General features: G+C 45.0%; 1 protein-coding gene across 1 annotated transcript; it reads right to left on the reverse strand.

Annotated features, from left to right (window-relative positions):
* Positions 1-666: 666 nt before the first annotated feature.
* Positions 667-20,073, reverse strand: LOC144269532 (TRPM8 channel-associated factor 2-like). Its single transcript, XM_077825295.1, has 8 exons — positions 19,718-20,073; positions 15,151-15,784; positions 12,131-13,104; positions 9,246-9,340; positions 6,226-6,439; positions 4,421-4,660; positions 2,117-2,454; positions 667-1,008 (listed from the first exon to the last, which is right to left on the reverse strand). Exons 2-8 carry the CDS (start codon positions 15,765-15,767, stop codon positions 769-771), a joined length of 2,718 nt encoding a protein of 905 aa, XP_077681421.1. The 5' UTR covers positions 15,768-15,784; positions 19,718-20,073; the 3' UTR covers positions 667-768.
* Between the last annotated feature and the right edge of the window lie 2,384 nt (positions 20,074-22,457).

Consider the following 22,457-nt stretch of genomic DNA (forward strand, 5'->3'; position numbering starts at 1 on the left):
TAAATTGGATATCAGGAAACATCTCTTCCCAGGGAGGGATTTTTTAGACTGTGGAATGGTCTCCAAAAGGGAAGAGGTGGGAGCTTCATCACTAAGGACATTTAGACATCTCTGTGTGGTATCTATCATAAGAGAGGGTGTGGGGAAACCTCAGCAACTTCGTTCCATCAGTTTTCACCAGAAGGCACGTGGGCAGATACTTGCTTTATGCAGGCAATCAAGATGAGGTATTGTCAGATACTGAGGTATCAAAAAAAAAAAAGTAAGAATGAAACAAATTGATAAATCACAGTAACTCAGGGCCAGATGATATTTTCCCAAGAGTTCACTACAGATTCTAGCTAGGAGTGACTGAGCTACATCTCAAAATATGAAATGTGTTATGAAAATACTAGAAGGTAATTTAGCCTGGAAGGTAATCAGTGCTGTAGATATCGTTGGTTTGTTTTCCTGATTCTGTGGAGTAATACCTTACTCTATGAGTAGTCCTATTCATGCACAAGTAGCCCTACTAAAATCAATGGGTCTTCTCAGAGTGCTACTCCATGAGAACAAAGCTAGCAGAAGCTGGCCCAGAGAAAGGAACAGAAAATTCAGGTCACAGAAGATGTTTGCCTCACGTGGCAAAGGCAACTTATTTCAGAAATACCAACAAGTATGAAAGAGATAAGCCTGCACCATACCAATTTTAATCTAGCCTTATAGGAAAGACAAGCAACTCTGAATTATCTCTAAAAATTACAGCCACCATTCCGTGTGAATAAAGCATCACACTTTCTTCATTGGGTTCTTATCCCAGTTGGGCAGAGATGCCAACTTCTTAGAGACTTCTCCCTTGATGGGCCAGCCCCAAGCCACAAAGAAAGGGGCCAGATTCTTCTTCACCTGCCGAGAGAACTTCTCTGCCCACAGGTTCATCTTGGAAGGGTTGTCTGTGGGGATGTTAGACATTGTCTGGTATTCAGAGAAGAGTTGGATGAAGGGTTCCCAGCCAAAGGCTTCCTGAAGCTGAAGAGCATGAAAAAACAGTATTAAAAGTGCATCATACTTCGCTAAGGTAACACAAGACACTGCACCTGGTCCCATGTTATGAGGATTATGAGTGACCAAACCTACAGTTATTGCTAATCACACCTCATGACTATTACATGGTTATCTGATCATGATATCATTTTGGGGTAAGGTACTGAAATTGTATTTCAGTGATCAGAGTTAGGAGTGAGGATGGGGAGGGGCGATTTTACAGTGTATTTCTACTCTGAAAAGAGACTGTTTAAAAAAACAGTACTGGTATGGGACGCTAGGCTTATTTTCTCCCAATAGTTTCAATATCCAATATGCTTAGTTTACAAATAAAAAGATCTTTTGTCTCTCTACCAGCCCCCCCACACCTGAGCTAGGATCTTTTCTTTTCATGTATCATCACTAATAAGAAAGTATACAGATACAGTTAGGCCATCATTAACAGCTGTGAAACATCATTGTGTTACCTACTAGAACATATACACATCAGACGATGCATAATTCACCTTCCTCTCTCTGAAATGTTGCTGATTATGCAGCACTAACAGGAGTAAGAACTTAGTTTTTACGGCCAGATTTTTCAAACTAGTTAGTCCCCTAAAGATACTAAGAGGTGCCTTTTGAAAATCCCACTCGGTGCCTATCTGCATTTTTAGGCCCTTAAATACCCTTAAAAATCTCTCTCTTAGTCACTAAAGTGAGGGACTCTAACTCTGCCTGCACACAGGAAGTGTGTCTTAGAGTTTGAAGGTTTTTTTTTTTTATATAGGTACTGCTCAGTAACAATTTATCCTGCATTATGAAATGTGCTCGCTGATGTGAATGTGCCACCACTTCCCTCTACTAGACACACTGAAGTAGGTCTGTAATTCCATGTCACTATGTTGTTCTGAGGCCTGTAGAATAAATAAGCCATTTAGTGAATGGAGAGTCTTATTTAGCCCGAACAGGAGGGGCCTGAATTTTGAGGGAGAAGTTTCGGAGTTCTCTCCCGCTGCCACCTGCTTCTATGTTTGTGGAACATACAAACCAGCCAGCATCCTTTTAGAATCATTTGCATTCAGACACATTCTTATGAATCTCTCTGTGTTACCTGCAGGTAGGTCTCCAGTGCAGTCCAGACATTCCAGTCCTTTAGCTGGGCTCCTTTGCCAAGGTAATCGCTGATTCTCTTCTTGCGGTGCTGCAGCTGTAGGTGTTCGTGGGCTCTGTCCCTGGAGATCCCCAGCACCTTCTCATGCACATAGACAGACCACAGGTTGCAGGTGGCCTCAGTAGTGTGAGGGGGGAATTCCCAGCCTGCCTGCTGCTGGTTGTGTCCCAGCTCATGGATGGGTCCCCAAAGGCCATTCGCTTGCATGTATTCCATGTTCACCAACTCCTTTACTGAATCCAAATGACACATGACTGGGTAGCCAGCGTGCATCCAGCCTGGAGGGGGGAGATGGGGCCAACAGTCAAGGTGAGATCTCAGCTCAAGAAAGTTATTCTGTGTTTTTTAGAAGTTGGCAAGTAATTCACAAAGAACAATAAATCAGACCAATTAAATCCTTTGTTGTGGTCTGGAATTATTCTCTGGATAGTTCCTCAAATTAATTCTTTTTTCAGTGTTAATGGATGAATACTTTAACAGGTCAGTGTGAGTATTTGATAATCAAAATTTGATCCATGTTGTGATTGATAAGTCATCCTGTAATTGCTGTACCTGTTTGGGGGTGTATGTGCAGGCTCTTCCACTGAGAATATTCCCATGCTTAAAATTTCAGTTTCTGCTAAGATTCATGCACGCCTCTCTGAAATTCACTTTCTGTGACCTTTTGTGAGAATGAAACTCAAATGCTAATGGAAATCAGAGCCAAGAGAGGCACAAACTCCACCACGGAGGATGCATTAAAGCAATAGAGCTGATATTCGTGAACATTTTTGTAGTGGTGACCCTGGATCTAATGTTTTTATTGTATTTTAGAATGTTTTAATACCGTGTTCATTACACGGCTCTTTAGAAATAAATGGTCTGAATGTCAGAGATGCTCATCCCCTTGGTTTGGGGACGGGGGGAGGTGGAGAAAAGGAGAAGGGGCAGTATGATTTAGTACTGATATTTAATTTCTTTGTTACCGTCAATTTCAGCATGAAGAAAGGTGCTGATAACAAAACACTCAGTAAATCCACAAAAGAGAGAGAGGCTGGGCAGGGAAAGAACAAGCTTCTAAATTACACACCACCTCCTCTCAAGTGATCTCAATTTCTTGGAGGTGAGAAGAAGGTGAGACCATCCCTTGTGGTGAGAAGTTAGTTCAGTCTTCATGATCCAGTCTGTCCTTGGTATCTGATTCACAACACGGGGCACAAATAATTCTAATTATGATGGTTGTTTGTTGGTGTGCACGTTAATCTATTGGGGACGGGACTGACATCCACCAAGTAATTTCAGACAGACCACTGAGTCATCCTCAGATGGCACTCAGCATTGTAAAATGCTACATGCTCTGGCCCCGGTCCAGTAAAGCACTTAACAATCAGCAGGAGCATAGCCCCGTTGACATAACTGTACAGCTGGACAAGGATGTATAAGTAGCATGATTAAATTGACCAAGAGACATTTAAAGCGGTGAGATCTACTAACAGAGAATATGGAATAGTCTTCTCCAAAGGAAACTCCATGGTTGGAGTCATTTAAATCTAGGAATGAACAAAGGACTAGAAAGTATATTGTAGGGGGAGGGGGTTGAATTACATTTGCTAAACTACAAATCTGCTGAAGTTCAGTTCACTAATGCATAATTAAGCCAGTCACAATATTTGCTAATTTGGAATTTAGATTTTGACATATACCAACAGCAAACAAATGGCATTTGTATGGAGCATTTGCCAAGGATCAGTGTGGGTATTCAAGCTTCAGAATTGACCAGGCAGCTCACTAGTGGATTGAATAAATGTACTGACCATTGAATACGTCTTCATTCAGACCAGTTTCTAACTGAGCTAAAATCCGTCTATAAATAGCATATATTTCTCCCTCTCAGTATTTTGACCAGTTCTAGGTGTGTAGAATAATTTTGCACTGGTAAGGAGGGCTGCTGTACTGTGAGTTGGGTACGACCAATTCCTTTCCCCTTACTCCTAGAGTAAACTGAGGCAGGTCGAATAAGAGTGTGCTTGGGAGAGAAGCATCACTATAAATAGAGTTACACTGTTATAGGGTCCCACTGTATTCTCCACATCTTGTGTCTTGGTGAAAAGCTCAAGAGAGGTTAGTGACTTTCCAAGGTGTCATAATGAGTGTCAGTAAAGAACCAGCATTGCAATTAAAGAGTTCCTGGCTCTCAACCTCCAATTCAGTCCTTTACCCCAGGGTGTTGCTCTTTTGCCTTTTATGACAATACACCATACTCACCAGCTGAGATCTGAACATCTGCTACAATCCTTTCTGGCCGAGGGAACTTGGCTGGTGTAGCAGCCAGCTTAGCTACAGCTGTCATAATCTGCTCCCAAAGGGTTAGCAAAGGCTCGGGATCTTCTATGGGACGGATGCTGTCAGCAGGCACTGTTAAGCTGATGTTCTGGGTAGCTAGTTCTGCCCACGGAGCTGGATAGTGACGGATGCAGGTCAGCCACTGGCTCTTAGATGTCTTTCCTGCATCAGTATGGGAGAGAGAGATTAAGTGCACAAATCCCATGATGATTTGGTTCCAGGTCAGTTGGGTATAGCTGATTTCATTTTATATTTTAATATAAATTAAAATACTTGGGGCCCTTGGAAGCCTTAAAGATGAGCAGAAGCTACTTAAGTAACCTCATGATTTGATTTATTATTCTTCGTCCCCTCCTGTTTTTGGTTGCAGTCTCTCAAAGACTGATCCAAAGTCCATTGTAGTAAATGGAAACCCACCCACTGTATTCATTGGTTTGTGGACTGCGACCCTGTTACACCTTTTTTCAAATTGGATTATAAACTGTTTGAGGCAAAAGCGATCTGTTGTTCTGCATTTGTACAATGCCAAGCACCATGTGGCCTTGATCCTGATTGGGACCTTCAAGAGCTGCTATTGAACAAATAATGATATTTGACTTTTCCCTTTTCTAATTAGTGTTATAGTTAACATCCAGAAATGAAAAAAATAAGTGTTTTTCTGTTTAATATGAAAACTAGGGGCTGAGGAGCGATTCAGTCCACTAATTGCAATGAAATGTCATTTGTTCTCACCAGGGCTATATAAAGAAGAAACACTACTAATTTCTTTTTTAAAGAGAATTTTGCCATGAGGTTAAAGCACATTTGAACACAAGGAAAACACTTTGAATACATGGGAACAAGATGTTCAAACTATTTTTGATTCAAGAATGATTAGTGATATTAATTTGTGAGCCAAATTCGGACTCTGTGTGTCCTATCCCAATCCACTGACTTCAGTGGACCCCTCTGAACGTACAGCAACTCTAAATTTGGCCTTGTGCATCTATAAGAAAACTTAAAGCAGCCTGAGATTTTGCTGAATTCATCTAGCTCAGTCGTTCTCAAACTGTTTTAATGGGGTTGCCAGGGCCGGCGTTAGACTTGCTGTGGTCCGGGGCCGACGCCTGAGCCCCATCACCTGGGGTCGAAACCCAAGGGCTTCAGCCCTGGGCGGCAGGGCTCAGGTTACAGCCCCCACCCCAGGGCTTAAGCCCTTGGACTTCTGCTTTGCCCCCCCCCCCCCCCCGGCTTGGGGCAGTGTGGTTTGGGCAGACTCAGGCTTCAGTCCCTCCTCCTGGGGTCATGTAGCAATTTTTGTTATCAGAAGGGCGTCCTGATGACTAAAAGCATGAGGCTATAATCTCCTCTCCCTGCCAATGTTGGTTTCATCTTCTGCCTTTATCCTCTTCCCGGATCGCATTTTAAGGTGCTATCAAAGTAACCCTTATTCTTGCTCTAATATCTGGTGAGAAACAAAATCTGGTATCAAGTTGGCAGAGATACACTATTCTGTCCAACAGAGGAGAATAAGGTTTAGTGAATACACAAATGACCAGGAAGAAGGCAGCTAAAAAAGATCTTGCTCAGAAGTGGCACTAGACTTTAAACAAGCAACATGATAAAACTGATCAAGCCTAAATCATGGATAATTAGAGAGGCACTTCTCTGTGTCTCTTCACGATCATCATCAGCAGCAGCAAAACTGGCTAAGAAGAGATGTGCAGACCATTTACCAGCACACTTACCAAGCCTGAAGAAAGGAACCTGCACAGCCCCTTTTACAGTGATAGACACTCCCCCCAGCAGGCTTCCCTTTGGCACTATGATGTAAATGAGGCCCCCCCAGAGAGAGGAGACTGATATCTTCTGATCTTTAACATCACATCTGTGTATTACCACAGGGGGGCGTTTCAGCTCCTCTGCTCTGCTGAGGTCATCTGAGTGACACCCAATCTGCACCTGGAAATGAAAAGGTTGCTTGGTTATGGGAACAATTGAGTAATGAACTTTACCAACCATTGTTTAAACACTTATCCAGGTGGGACAGCTTCAACAGGAGAGACTGCGGGAGCCCCACACCAGAATATCCCATAGCCCACTGGTTAGAGCACTGCCCTGAGAAGTGCTAGTCCCTGTTGAAATACTTTTTGCCCCATCAGGCAGAGAGGGGAATTGAACCTGGATCTCCCACATTCTGGTTGAGTGCTCTAATCACTGGGCTGTGTAGGCAAGATACGGGGGAGGGTCGGTGCAATGCCGATCTTCCCCTGCTTTGTGGATCATGCTGGGACTTATGCGGGAGAGAGGTGTCCGGACACTTGGAGGGAGGTGGCAGTTTGCGTGCCCAAAGGCAGAAACCCAGGTGCCCAGGGAAACTGAACCCTGAAAATGTAGGCACCAAATGAGTTTTGTTTCATACAGCATGAGGTGGCAGCCAAGGAGGAGTTTTGTGGATTGCAGTGGCGCCTAAAGCTGGGACTAAGGTGCCTAAATCTTGGGTTTAGGCACTTCAGACCCATTGTGGAGCTGGGTCCTAGCTCCCCTGGATTGCAATGGGAGTTAGGTGCCTACATACCTTTCAGGATCTAGGCCAAGGAGACAGTTATAATTTAGGCTATGTTTTAGTCACGGGTATTTTTAGTAAAAGTAATGGACAGGCCACGGGCAGTAAACAAAAATTTACAGCCTGTGACCTGTCCATGACTTGTACTGTATACCCTGACTAAAATTTGGGTGCTCGGTGGGAGGGGTGCCACAGGTGCTGTTGGGGGGGCGGCCCGGGATCTCCACTGGCGCTGGGGGGGGGGAGGGCAGGAGGTGGCCCGGGACCCCCGCTGGTGTTGGGGAAGCTAGAGGAGGGCTGGCAGGCTACCAGGCTCCATGCGGCTTCATCCAGGCTCCATGCGAAAGAGGCCGGCATGTCCCTGCGGCCCCTAGGCTGACACGTGGCCAGGGAGGCTCCACGCGCTGCCCCCACCCCGAGTGCTAATGGGTTCCCGGCCAGCAGGATCTGTGGGGGTGGCGTCTGTGGGCAGAGGAAAAACAAGAGCCGCCTGGCTGCACCTCCGCCTAGGAGCCGGACATACTGGCTGCTTCCGGGGATTCCCCCGAGGTAAGTGCTGCCCAGAGCCCTCACCCACTCCCACAACCCAACCCCATGCCTCTGCCCTGAGCCCCCTCACACACCCAAATTCCTGCTGCTGCTGTGGGGAGGGGCAGAGGTGCTGAAACAATTTGTATAGTGGGGGTGCTGAGAGCCATTGAACCAAACTGTAAACCCTGTAAGTGATGGAAACCACTACAAGCCAGGGGGTGCAGCACCCCTAGTTCCAGCACCTATGGGGAGGGGTGCAGTGGCCTGAGACTGCCCTAGCAGCAGCTGGTGTGGCTGGCCTGGGGGCTGCCCGCGTTGCTCAGGTGGCCCCCAAGACAGCCGTACCTGCCACTGCAGAAGTCACAGAGGTCCAGAAAGTCACAGAATACGTAACTTCTGTGACAGACTCGCAACCTTATTTATAATCAAATGGAATTAATGGAGCAATGATCTGATACGTGGGCTTTACAGACCTCACTGTTCTGTCTTTCTGTTTTAGAGTCTATTTAAAGTGGCCCCACAAAGCATAGGGGTAAAAACGTATAAGCAGTGGCATTTTATCAACAATTATTAACACTTTGTGCTTCAGTAGCAGCTTCCATCTGAAGCTCGTATCACGCTTCACACGCATCAATGAGTTAAATTTTACAAAAGCCCTGCGACAGAGGGAGCATTAGCTCCATTTTACAGAGGAGGAAACTTAGGCACAGACATATGGAAGCCTGGCTTTTCAGAGGTGCTGAGCACTCACGATTCCAGTGAAATCAATGGAAACTCACAAGTTATTTGCCTAAGGTCCCAGGACTCTTAGTCCTGGCCTGTAATCTTTGCTCAGTGGGTCTGCATGGATTATTGTTATTAAAAGTCTGCCTCCAGCCACAGATGGCTCATCAGGTTGATGCAATTTAAGATGGATCAGTTTCCATAACCAAGGTACACAAGGCAGTGATGTGACAGTGCGCATCACCTCTGACCTTCTTTGACTTCCCTAACCCTATTGAGCAGGGATCATTTTACAGCTGGGTGAACTGAATGAAGATTTTCAGTGTGAGATCCAGTGACAATCAGCCCCACAAGCACCAGGATTCTAGTCAAGCATTGTAATCACTTAGCTGTCCTACCTCATTATTGATATTAACCATGTATTAATATTATAGCTAATTGAGCACTCCAAGCTTGGGGGTACACTGTGCAAGGAACTATTATCCACATCCTGAAAGGTATTTAAGCCCCCAACTTCTGCTGATTTCGCTGCGAGTTAGGGGCCTAAATTGCTTTTGGGGATCTGGGCGTAAATAAATACATAAGATGATTTGGGTCCTAAACCAAAGAGCTTAACATTTATGGGGCAATTCATTAGAACTTAGTAAACAATTCTCTTAACGCACAAGAAGACATAGAATCTAGCTCCCTCTCTGCTGCCTGTGTTTGTTCTGCATGGTAAATGCTCCTGCAAAGCAAGAAGACATTACCTTTCCACAGAACTGAATATCCTCCAGGAGCAGCTTTGATTAGGAAAAAAGCTTTGGCTTACATAAAATAAGGGCCATCCACATCCTCAAAAGAAATGAAGAAATGTACAATACGGTGTCATTTTTTATGTAATCACGTTTCTGAGTAGAACTACAGTTTAAGTAAAGTAACGGGCACCAGAAAGGATGATTAGTTCACCTGAAGGCCAACTCCAGTAACAGTGCTAGGAAATATAAAGGTCACTGTGTTCCCACGCGGAAGATAAAGTCCTGTGCTCCTCCATGCTGCATCACCTGGCATAAAACACAGAGGACAGGTCTAAATACAGAGCTATTCTTAAACACCTCCATCTGTTTTCCAATCTGAAAGGATCAGGAGAATGGCATGGCCAGTTTGCATGAGGACGGATCTCCTCTCACTGAATGTCATCGGGGGGCAAAGAGTATTCATGTGAGATGAGCAGGGGAGGGCTAATACTTCCTGCTGCATTCTCCTAGGAAATTAACTTCTTGTTTATAACATTACCATTATGCAGGCATTGTAACAACATGATTTGTACGATATTCTGCTGCTGATGTCAGAGCTGCAAGCAAAAGGGCAAATTACAATCCTTCAGTCTGGTTTCTTTAAACAACATCATTCAGGATGCTTAGTCCTGGGTCCTTGCTCCTTACCACAAACCAAATAAACTCCCTTGGGCAAAAATCTAAGGTCTCCAGTGTAGGAAGGTATGGCAGGAGCGAAGACCTTTCTGGTCATTGCACACTACCTGCACATTAGATTATATTATATGCATATGCCACTGCCATAACACTCCATGCTTTTCTCTGAATTGAACAGGAGGTGAAGCTCAGCGAGGGATACCAGTCAAAATATGAAACCTTAAACTGTTGTCTCAGAAATGTAAAAACAAGGAGATGTAACAAATATAGCTACTCCACAAAGAAGAAACCCACCTTAGAGGGGGATGGATGAAAAGCCTGTTAAATAATGTTTTCAAAGAAGCAGAATTACTGTGATTTCCAGATTTCCAGTGATTGTCACTCCTGGAGATTAAGATGCGTGAGGGATAGGCCAAAAGAAGAGACAGCAGTTTTAACAGTGATATGGGAAGTTGGTGGTGGTTGTTAAAAATGTTACAGGGTAGACTAAGAGAACAGACCAGTACCAGGGAGACTTTTTAGTCTGAATAGTAACATTCAATGGGGGAGGAGGAAGGGGGAAGAAACCCAACTTTGATTAGGAAAAATCTTTGGCTTACATAAAATAAGGGACATCCACATCCTCAAAAGAAATAAAGAACTTCTCTGGAGGCAGGAGAACTGGGCCTCTCCCCTATTTTGGAACTAAGTTCTGGAATGCAGAGAGTCCAAGGTGGGCTTCTCAACACAAACAAGCAATAAGGCTGTAGGAGCACGTGGAGAGAGGACCATATTGCTCCTTTGCTGATGAATTCAGAGAAGAGAACTACAAAATTGCTAGTTGTGGCAGCTTTCCCTGTGACTAAATTTACATTGACACAGCCTTCTAGTGTCATGCTAGGGCGGGGATACCAGAAGATGTACGTTGATACCCATTTAGACAAAGTCTTCTTAGCAAATAGCACTGTCCAGTGAATTGGTATCAAATGAAATAAAAAGTTACTTGGACTTTCTAAGGGTTTTAGTCTGCTCCAAGTAGCATCCTAAGGACCTTTTAAATCAAGTATATGAAAAAGCATTTCACCCACAATGACATGCAGGCATGGAATGAACATTGGCAGGCCAATAGGCTCAATAAAGTGACCTTCGGATACCACCTTGGAGAGAAATATAGGACTGTGGGCAAAAAGTAGTTCATCCTGGACAAATTCAAGATAATATAGCTTGATTAAAACATGCATTTATCAAAAAGCAGATGATTTCAAAAACAGTGATAATAGACAATAATTAGACATGAACTTACACTGGTATGCGACAGCAAAATGGCAAATACGAATTTTGGGGCTACATGGGCAGAGGTTTAATTACATTGTAAAATATGAGATAAGGGTCTCTTTCTCTGCTTTTCTGGTGACCTCTCCAGAAATACTGGATTCAGTATTGGGCACCTCTGTTCCATGAAGATATCAATAAAATGGAGGAATATAGAGAAAAGCAACATGAATGATTAAGGCAGTGCTTAATTTGTGCAAGCGTTTGCCAAGGCTTAGCCCCAGCACCTCTGGGCTTGTCAGTTCATAGGCCCGGCACCTCTGGGTTTGCTGCATCGGTTATGAATGTAAAAAAATTGCTTGAGCCCCAGCACCTAATTGCTTGAGCCCCATAACCTTTCATTGCAAACTGAACACTTGATTAAGGGGCTGGAGGGAATTTGCTGATGAAGATTAGGAAGGAAATGGGTAAAGGGAAATCCTGTCCTGGTGGCAAAACTCATTGAGTTGAGTTGGGCCAGGATTTTACCTATCGAGTTTAGCCAAGTGATGCCTAAATATGGAAGTAGAAGGGGCTTTCTTTGAAATAGAGCTGATCAAAAATCAGGGTAAAATAGGAGAAACTTTTGCAGATTTTCATCAAACTGGTCAGAAGATGGAGGAGAAAGACCAGCCAATTGTTTTTCTTGGCTTTTGTTGAAAAAATTTGTTGACAAAAAATTCCTGAAAAGTTCTAATTCGAAAGCTGTAAACTCTGAGGAGAGCAATTGTTTAGGGTGCTCCAAAGGGGTATAATTAGCAGTAATGGCATGAGGCTGATGAAAGTAAATTAAGGCTAAATGTTTAGAAATGTTTCCTGATGGTGAGGTGTATTAGATCATGGATCAGAGAAATTACAGAAGTCCCATCACTCAAATAATTTAAAACTGGACTAGATAAAAATGGAGAATTGACTTTAGGGGAAAGCCTAAGTTGGGTCCTGAAGCAGAAGCTAAATGTAACCCAAGAGGTTTCCATCTTTAGCAGCTCTGTTCTGCACACAATGTGACAGGTGTGATCTATGTGATCACGGCTATGGAGGGTTATACACTGTTATACTCTGTGTTCTACAGGCCATTCCATGTTGAAACAGGGGGAGGGGAGATTCGTGAGGAAGGACGGATTCTCTCACCTGTATTTGTGCAGTTGATTTCCACAGTGGTGCTAGGGACTGTGGGGAGTTCACAGAGTGCTAGCCTCGCACAGTCGGACATGGATTGGCATAATGCTGCAGCCACATGAAGCAGCATGGCCTCCTTGGAGTTCCCCTTGACTGCGTGTTCCTTGCTCACTGGTGGGATCCCATTGCTCTGCACCATCATGTACAGGATGTGGTACAGTGAGGCATAGATGTGTCCATTTTTGACTGGGATCTGAAGGACTTTGGCGCAGTCCTGGCTCAGTTTCTGAAGCCAGCCTGCCACTGGGGGCTGGGGATCCTCCTTCTTGTCTAGGTGCTGCTGGAACTGAGCGAGTGCCCTGCGGAAGTGGTAATGTCCTTGCTGCTCTTCGGGTCGTAACACTGGGTACTTGCCTGCCTCCTTGGTTTCCCCCAGGATGCTGATCCCGAACCCATTGAGGATTTTGTTGCCAGGATATTCAGCCAGAACATTTCGGCCCTCATTCTGAGAAGCCCACCACCAAGCCTGACCTCCAATCAGCAGGCCCCCTCCTTCTGCCACAAACTCATGAATCTTCTTGGCCTCATTGTCACTGTAGGACTGGCAGCAGTAGATGCTGAGATTGTCGGTAAGCTCTGAAATCTCACATACCACCTGCCTTTGAGTCAGCAGGTCATGAAGGTTCTTCAGATTAGGATTGATGCCAATTCTCCCTTTCTTCTCAGCACCCAGCCAGTGAATGGCATTGAGGATGAAGTCTGTGAGCTTCGGGGTGCTAAGATGGACCTCATGTGTAGCCACCACCACACGGCCCCGGCCATAGTGAGCTGCTGCAAGAAAGCATCGATAGGTGCCATCCAAGCCAAGGGGGAAGGCCAGTGTGCCATGGACCAGCAGGTGAGAGGGGACACCATCTGTCACTATGTCTAGCTCTGACACACCTGTTAGGAGAAGGTTTAAGTCTCTGCTGAAATCTAGCCCATGCCTGCAAAACCAAGAGATGTTCCTGTCAGGTCACATGCCAGCACTGTCATAGTGTCATGAGATGGAAGAGGAAGATTGTATAGTATCTCTGCTCTGCCCTACAGCATATCCAAATATTCTGAAATCACTTCTACAAAGATCTCTTCATTTTGAGATCTACTGATGGAAACTTCTACGAAATTAACTGCCTTCATCTGAGAGACAATTGCCTTTAGTTGCAATTGTTCTGAATAATCATTCTAAAGCAGGGGTTCTCAAACTTCATTGCACCATGGCCCCCTTCTGACAACAAAAAGTACTACATGACCCCAAGAGGTGGGACCATAGCCCAAGCCCTGTAGTGCCAGGTGGGTGGGGGCAAAACTGACGTCCAAAGTCTGAGCCCCGCCGCCCCAGGCTGAATCCACGAGCTCTGGCTCCGCATGGTGGGGCTCAGGCTTTGGCTTGAGCCCCAGGTCCCATCAAGTCTAACACCAGCCCTGGTGACCCCATTAAAACAGGATTGCAACCCACTTTGTCTCCTGACCCACAGTTTGAGAACCGCTGTCCTAAAGCAAAGTGAGCCTCTTATCCTCTTACCCTACACTGTTCTGTGGCAATTTCATGTCGCTTTTTCCTATCCCTTTATCCTATGTGAAGTGGCTTGGCAGAACCAGTGCAGCAGAGGATAAGGAGATGAGAATGAGAGATACAAAACAGAACAGGGTAAGGGGATGCATAAAGAGAGATGAAATACCGGATGGCAGAGCAGAGGATAAGGTATGATGGATATTTTGTATTCATTGGTTCTGAGCTAATTTATATAATCAGAACTTAGAGAATTTCCTTTGCACAGCAGTAAAGGGCTCATTGTATTTCAGAAAAGTGTGTAACAGTTTTGTCATGAGATCATCCATGCTTTATATGTAAACAGACATTTGTGGAGCACAACTACTTAAAGGTTAATTATTGTTCGTGGTTCTATATTAAATCAATATTTCAGATCTCAAATAAGTAACAGGATCCCTGCTTATTGAAATACACACAAAAAAAGTTAAAGGATTCACTTATTTCCCTTGTCTCATACTTAGAACTTCATGAGTCACCTGAACTCATTCAGAGCATCAGAGCCCCCAGAAGTCAAATATTTCCTCAAACTTCTTTAGCAGGATTCTGGCTTTATTTCTTTCCTGTTAATTCCTTTTTCCTCCCCGAGTGATAAGGACCCACATACCCCCTAAGAGGGTTGGGGATGCAACAGTAATGGGATTCTGTGGGGGGGTCCAGGTGAAGGTGGTTGGAGCTCAGCGTGGGGGTTTGGATGTGTGGGGGATAGAGATTGGCAGGGGGGTCTTGGTGTGGCCATCTCAGTGGTGGGGGGTGTCTAGATGCTGGAGGAAGTGGGGCTGAGTGGGGTGGAGATCCAGGTGCAGCTAGTTGGGGCTTGGTAGGGTTGGGATCCAGGTGCGGGTGGCTCATCGGGGTGGTCCAGATGCATGGAGAGTGGGGCTCGTAAGGGGGGATTCTGGGTGCAGGTGGGGTGAGGCTTGGCAGAAAGGTCTGGGTATGAGGGGCTCTGGATGCACAGGGGTTGGGTGGATGTGGGAGCAGCTCCCTGTACAGGGATCCCTCCCCCTGCAGCTGAGAAGCGATGGGTGCAGGAAGCATAGGAGTGGCAGGGAGAGTTTTCAGAGCTTCCTACAGCCAGGGGAGAAATCTGGGGGTGGATCTGACACAATCCCAGATGCCGTGCAAGGGAAGAGGAAGTCCCGTCCTTCCAGCCCAGGGACTAGCAGCTGAGTCTGGCGCAGGGTAGGAACCCCCAGCCCCACAGTGATTTACCTCTCTGCTGGCTGCCCTGGGCACCTCCTGGGGAGGCTCTCATGACCACTCTTGTGGCTTCCCTTTGCTTCCCCATCAGAAAGTCATTTTTCTGCAGGGAAGCAAAGAAGTCTGCAGGGGACATAAAATCTGTGCATGTGCAGTGACCTAGAATTCCCCCAGGAGTAAGTTTCTTACAGCTTTAATTACAGGTTTTAATACGTAGGAAATTATTTCAGATACTCACGGAGCGATCAAGGGAATTGCAGGCACTTTGTCTGAGACGCTGAAGATCCCCCTCTCACCATATATATCCGTGAAATAAACGCCGGCCACGCTGGTTACGTGGTTCCCAGGGAAATCGAACAGCACTCTCTCTGCCCTGTGTCCAGAGGCCCAGTGCCAAGCCTGACCCCCAATGAGCAGACCCCCTCCTCTCTTCACAAACTGGATCAGCTCCCTCCCCTGTGCTGCATCATAGGCATCCATACAGTAAACCCCAAAAGAGGCAATGAGCTCTGTACTGGGCTGCACTTGGGTGCCAGAACTACTGAGAATGCCCACCAGGGAGCTCAAGGTCTTCTGGACACCAACCACCACTCCTGGGGAGGGACTGAGCCAACCCACAGCATTGCATAGGAACCGAGACATCTTGGGAGACCCCAGGTAGCTCTCATGGGAGATGACCACCATCCGGCCCTTCCCATACTGTGAGGCGGCAATCAGGACCTGCCCCCGGGGGTTCACCATCACTGGGAAGGCAGTCTCGCCAATGAGCAGCAGCTCACAAGGAACAGAGTCACCAGTAAGATCCCAGTCCTGGACACCATCCACCAGCAAATCGTAGGCAGCTGAAGGATCCATGTTCAGCTTTGTCTTGTCTACAGGAAAGACAAATAATAGTTTTTCTTATGCTAAAGACAGTCAGAAGAGGAGTTATTTGTCCTTCTTTGCCTCTACTGGATTAGTGTGAAGGACGCTCAGATACAAGCACAGGCTACAATCAACATGTCTCATTCCTAGAGATAGAAATTTACCTGCCTCCACCTCCTTCCCCACCAGTTGCTCACCAAGAATGCTTGTTTAGACCCGCTTTGGAGTAGGTGACTGGGACACTGTCAAACCAGCTCAGGTTAGGATCAGCGGACGAGTAACCTGTGTATGAACCTAAAGGCATGTTGAGAGGCATTGCAGTTGTAATCAGGACAATACACTTGTGTGTGGGCATCAAAGAGATACTAGAAGGAATTAACAGGCTAAGCCCATTCACATGTGTTGATAAGAAATCAAGGAAGACACTGTGTGTATGTGTGTCTATATCCTGTAACTGTAATTAATCTTAAGATCAAAGATGTGTACATACCGCATGAATTAAATGAATATTACCTATTTTGTCTTCAGCTGATCTATTCCTGTTATAATGAATGACCAGCAATTGATTATATAAATCAGTGTGGCTGGATTACCTATTTCTGCACAGGAATTAGAACCTGAACTTGAACAGGTGTGTCGTTGTGGGCTCAACAATGAGAAATCTTTGGACACATGCTGTGCTCAGAAACACTTGGTAGCCTGTTTCAGCTATAAAAGAAAAACCTCGGGCATGATCTTGCCATCTCTTATCTGCTGAACTTTAAACAGGGAAAGTTTGAACCACTGGTTGGAGATCATCAAGTTATTACTTGGGATGCCCTGAAAGAGTAATGGAAGGACTCTATCAGACTCTAAGCTACCATTTGGGCTCTAATCTTTTGGATGTACCAGAGAGACTTATTGCAGAACAGCAGATTATAGGATCATTACAGGATTGGCTAAACACATTGTCTTTGGGGTTAGATCTAAGGTACCAATTGACCTGGGGTAAGTGACAGGTCTCTTGGGCCTGGAAGCAACCGGAATGTGGTGGGATTTTCTTGGTGTCAGTGACCATTTCTCACTAAATCCAGTTTGTCTGGGTGGCAAGATAGACTGGAGAGTCAAAGAGGACTGTCTGTGACTCCATGGTAAGAGTGTTAAAGTGATCCAGGAGTTCATGTTTGTTGCTGGCCTGGTGAAATCTACTTACAGGACATACAACCAGTTTGGGGTAACTGCCCTGTATTTGAGTCTGTCCTGAGGTAGGTACTTACGGTTGTGAGCCAGGCAGCAAGAGAGGGTGTTCACCCCATATCAGCCTGGAAAGGGTTAATGAGGTTGAGAAGTGGACCACTGAACCTGATAGGCCACAACTGAGGGGAATTAGACTGGATAAGCAACCCCTGGTTGGGAATAGAGCCAAGCTGAGAAGGACAGGTGGGGCTATAATAGAGCCAGGAAGCAGGCAACAGAAGAGGGTCTGAAGTGTGGAGGACTGTGGCCACCCTCCAGCTGTAGAGAGGAAAAGGAGGAAACCCAGGGGAGAATAGAAGTCCTGGTGTTATGAGAGACCTGGACTTGACATGACCTGCAGCCATGTTGTATATGGATTGAGCATAACCTGCAGCCAGTTTGGATGCTCAGCCACCATTACTTGGAAACAGAAACCATAGTAAATTTGGCCTTGGCTTAGAATCCCAGCTGTAGCATTGATAACTGGGTAGATAGAGGAAAATCACAGTTTCATGGGAATAGAAGGGGTTATGGAGAAGCTAACCTTTAGTTTCTGCATGTTTCTTACTGGGTGCTTGTGTGAGGTTTTTGTGAAAAGTTGCTTTTTCTGGTAAGTAGAAATTGTGAGGTTTTGCTGTCACTAGAGAAATTGTTTGAGCCCATTAGGAGTTCTGATTGGTTACATTTATTGCATAGTCATACTTTAAGTAAACTAATTGGTTTGGGTATAGATAAGAGACTCTCTCATTTTACCTATCTAATGAGGGTTAGAAGAGAAGCCAGTTGGAGCCTAACTCTGGGACACTCCTTAAGACCAAAGCTGCTGGAACTCTTACACCCTGCATGACCATACCATGGAGCAGCAAGAGCCCCAGGTGAAATCTGATCCTGACTAGCCATCAGAAAATATCTGTCTGCATTATTAGGAGTGGTGAGCATTAGATGCTTGGCATGTGTATACTATTAAATGCTAATAAATGTACGTTAAGAATATTTATTATGTAAAGGCTTTCACTGGGAAAAGGTCCTGTTAAGCCGTAGAGGGACATTGCACCCAGAGGTGGAGGAGAGGGCTCTAAATTTGTGTGGGTAGCACTGGGGTTCTGGCCTGGAGGAAAGGGTGTATCCAGAGGAGGGTGGAGGAAGAGCCTGATAGAGGCGATGTAGGAGCAGCCCAAGGAAACAGTTGCAAGGTTTGGGGCAGTGCAGACCTTGACTGCTGATTGTAGGGTCCCTGGGCTAGAACCTAGAGTGGTGCCCAGGCCCAGTGCTACCAACCATGGGGGAAGTGGCACAGACCAGGCAATTGAGCAGAAGACTGCCTAATACAGCCATCTGGTGGGACTTTGATACCCCAGAAGAGGAGGAGTATAGTGACATGCCCGGAGAGCCAAGACATGAAGAGAGAGCACCCTGAGTTGCAGAGGGGGAGAGAGAAGCAGCGAGGTGCATGAATGAGCGACAGATGGGACGGGTCAGAGGTGAGTGGAGCTAAGCCCCAGAGCAGCCAGGAGGAGTCACCCATGTGGTGAGTGGACCCTGTGACAAGCTCTTGAAAACTCCTTGGAGTTTTCTTGCTGTGTAAAAGATAAATTAGTCATTTTGTTATAGAAATACAACTGAGTGCTGTGTGTCTATCCAATGCACAAAACCCGATCCTGCCCATGTCTATACTATAACTTCAGGGGAACCACTAGTTGGAGGAGGACATTCTTAATCACCCAAGTCCCTGGCATGATGATCCATTAGCTCTTTAGTCAGCATATGCTCTTTCCCCACTCCAGGTATCTCACTCTCCTTTCTACCCCTTCATCAAAAATACCCAGAGACTTGCCATCCTCAGACCCCCTTTTTCCTGAGGCTCCAAGGCCGCCTCCGCTTGATGTGGCTGCAGGAGAAGGAAAAATATATGGGTTTGGAATACTCGGGGAAAGCTGTAAGTCAGGAAGTGAAGTGGTATTACTAGTGTATATGAGAATCTGGTGGCTTCTGACATTTATAATGTATCATATTGCATGCTGGTTAAAAATGCTGGAAGCCACTGAAGTCATGTCTATACTAGGGCTCATGCTGGTGGTGACAACAGCTGGCATTTTTGTGTAAAATTCCTTATGGAAAGGAGATTATGTTCAGATAAAAATGGACAGAAATCAAGATCTGAAAATTACAGGGTGCTAAATTCAGTTGAAGAGATTTTCAGTTCATAAGTTATATTGCATAATTCCTTAATGCTCACAAAGCTTAAAGTGAGCCATAATCTGTTACTAATTAAACAAATACTTTTCCTTAGAAGATCAGCTGTAACTCTTTGTCATTGGGAAGTTATCTAAGCAAAACTATAGATACTCCACAAAGAAGAAACCCAGCTTAGAGGGGTGATGGGTGAAAAGCCTGTGAAATAATGTTGTCAAAAAAGCAGAATTACTGTGATATCTGTTGACAACAGGGGGTGCTACTACCCCTGAAATGAATTTTTACTGGCACCTGGTGGAGCAGATTACTGTCATACCAGTGAAAAAGGTTTACAGTAATTATATGCAATACCCAGCAGTTTATTGAGAAGGAATTACACAAGCGATAAGGGGTTATATTAAGCACATAACTCCTACATTAGACATTAAGAGCTATACATTTCTCTTAATGAGTCTCTCTTTCACAAACATACATGAACCGGTCCTGCGCTAGTCTCATGCAGTTCCTGCTTGGCAAACAGAGAAGGTAGTTACCAATTTTATAGATGGCTTCTTCCCTCCTGGTTTGTACTTCTCAGCCCTCTGGTCTGTCTCGGATTCCCTCGAGTCAAGGCCTTGGTTGCCTTGAGACCTGTCTGGTTCACAGTCCTACTTGAGCTCACGGAGCAGAGTTTTGGCTACTCTGTCTGGCAGCATTGCTTCTTCAAGTGTCAGTGAAGGAATCCCAACCAACAGTAATTTATTTTGCTTGATTCTTATACTCTTTTTCCCTCAAAGGAGTCACATGTCTTAAAAGCATGTCCAGTGGGCGTGTGGTTACTAATTTTCACCTAATTACTATTTTAGAAGGGGCTGGGGGATGGGTGGTACCGAACGAAAAATCACCCCATGTTTACTCACTCATCAGTTGTTCACTCTGGCTTTTTGCGTGATGTCCTTGCTGTAAGGTCATTATAACCAGGATGACCTGTGCTTCATACTGGAACTTTATATATGTGATATTTACTTTTGCATGGGCCCATATTTGCCTACCAATAGGTTCAATATTGATCATACATGCAGAATTTGCCAGTCCTTTGTCAAATCTGCTTCTGCTTAATGGGAACCTGCTCCCAGGCTGCCATTCAGCCATGTTTAAGTCATGTCAAGTTATGCTCACACCATTCATTCAGTATGGCCACACCACTTTGGCACCATCCCAACAGTATCCCCTTCTTTAAAGATATGTTCTTCATAGGATTCTCATTCTTGAAGATTAAGAAGCTTGAGGATAAGCCTAAAGAAGAAAAGACTGCAGTGCTAAAAGTGATATGGGAACTTGGTAGTGGTTGTAATATTAAAAATGGTGTAGGGAAGAATAAGATACCTGACCAGTACCAGGGAGACTTTTTAGTCTGAATATTAACTGTGAACGGGGGGGAAAAATCAACTTTCACTTGAAAAAATCTTTGCCCCGCATAAAATAAGGGACTTCCACATCCCCAAAACAAACAAATACCTTCTCTGCAGGTAGAATTGGGCTTCTCCCCCACTTTAGAACTAAGTTCTGGAATGCAGAGAGTCCAAGGTGGGCTTCTCAACACAAGCAAGCAATAAGGCTGCAGGAGCACGTGGAGGGATGACCATATTGCTCCTTTGCTGATGAACTCAGAGAAGACAAGTATGATTTAGCTAGTTGTGGCAGGTTTGCCTCTAACTGAGTGCATGTTGAGACAGCCTTGCAGCTTCATGCTAAGGAGGGCATAAGAGAAGATATACTTGGGTACCCATTTAGATAAGGTCCTCTTAGCAAATAGCAGTGTCCAGTGAATTGCTGTCAAATGAAATAAAAAGTTTGGTGGACTTTCTAAGAGATTTAGTCTGCTCAAACGAGAATTATGAGGGCCTTTAAAATCAAGTATGTGATCAGTCCTCACCAGTAATGATGGTGGCAGGTACCATTATTTTCAGATAATGAAGACAAGGCCTTCTCAGAGATTGAGATGTCAAAAGAAGTAGGATTGAAGCAAATTGACAAATTAAATAACAAGCATAGGACCACGTGATATATTTCCAACAGTTCTGAAGGGACTGAAGAATTTGAGTTCCTTACATAAATGTTCTCTCATTAAAATCAGCACTATACCATAAGGTTGGAGGGTAGCAAATATTGTATCTATATTTAAGACAGGCATTAAAAGTGATCCTGGGAATTAAAGAGAAGAGAGCCTGCCTTCAGTACTAGGCAATTTTGGTGGAGACAATAAAGATAGTTATGAAATACCTAAATGAGCATACGTGTCTGCAAAGGGAAATTGGACAGACAGACTCCATTAGAATTCTTTGAGGGTGTCCATAAAATAGTAGATAATAGAGACTCATCTCTTGTTAATTTCAAAAGGCCTTTGGTCAAATGTTCTGTGAAGGACAATAATGAAACTTTCAATTGTCATGGTGTTGGAGGTAACATTCTATCATGGATTAGGGTACAGCAGACCAGACCCTGGCCTCAACTATGGCCAATTTGTGCTGCTCTGGCAAGGCAAAGTGACAGTACCACTGGCTTAACCAGTCACTGAGGTCTAATCTGCCATGTAGGGGGATTTCCAGGTTGCTATGCTGACTGCACCCAACTAGCCTTTCATAGTGGCTTATGTGTTGGGTGGGACAGAGAGAGAAAGCATCAAAGGGAGCTGCCCAGTTCCCACTGAAATTCAGTGGGTGTTGGGTGCCTAATTCCTTTAGGATACTTTCAGAATCTCAGCCAAATGTTGATCAAAGATGTTAAGATCATAGAATATCAGGGTTGGAAGGGACCTCAGGAGATTATCTAGTCCAACCCCCTGCTCAAAGCAGGACCAATCCCCAATTTTTGCCCCAGGTCCCTAAATGGCACCTTCAAGGATTGAGCTCACAACCCTGGGTTTAGCAGGCCAATGCTCAAACCACTGAGCTATCCCTCCCCCCAACAACACAATTGCATTCCTGCAGGCAAACAAGCATCTTAGATAGTAGCTCTTCTTCCCTTGCTTAATCCCAACAAATGCAAAGCTACAAACCCCAAGCACGCAAAAACCACCACGAATCAAATCATAGAATATCAAGGTTGGAGGGGACCTCAGGAGGTCATCTAGTCCAACCCCATGCTCAAAGCAGGACCAATCCCCAATTTTTGGCCTAGATTCCTAAATGGCCCCCTCAAGGATTGAGCTCATAACCCTGGGTTTAGCAGGCTAATACTCAAACCACTGAGCTATCCTGTCCCCAAGATGTTGGCTAAAGAACTGATGAATAG

This window comes from Eretmochelys imbricata, chromosome 1, assembly GCF_965152235.1.
Source record: "Eretmochelys imbricata isolate rEreImb1 chromosome 1, rEreImb1.hap1, whole genome shotgun sequence".
Lineage (NCBI taxonomy): Eukaryota > Metazoa > Chordata > Testudines > Cheloniidae > Eretmochelys > Eretmochelys imbricata.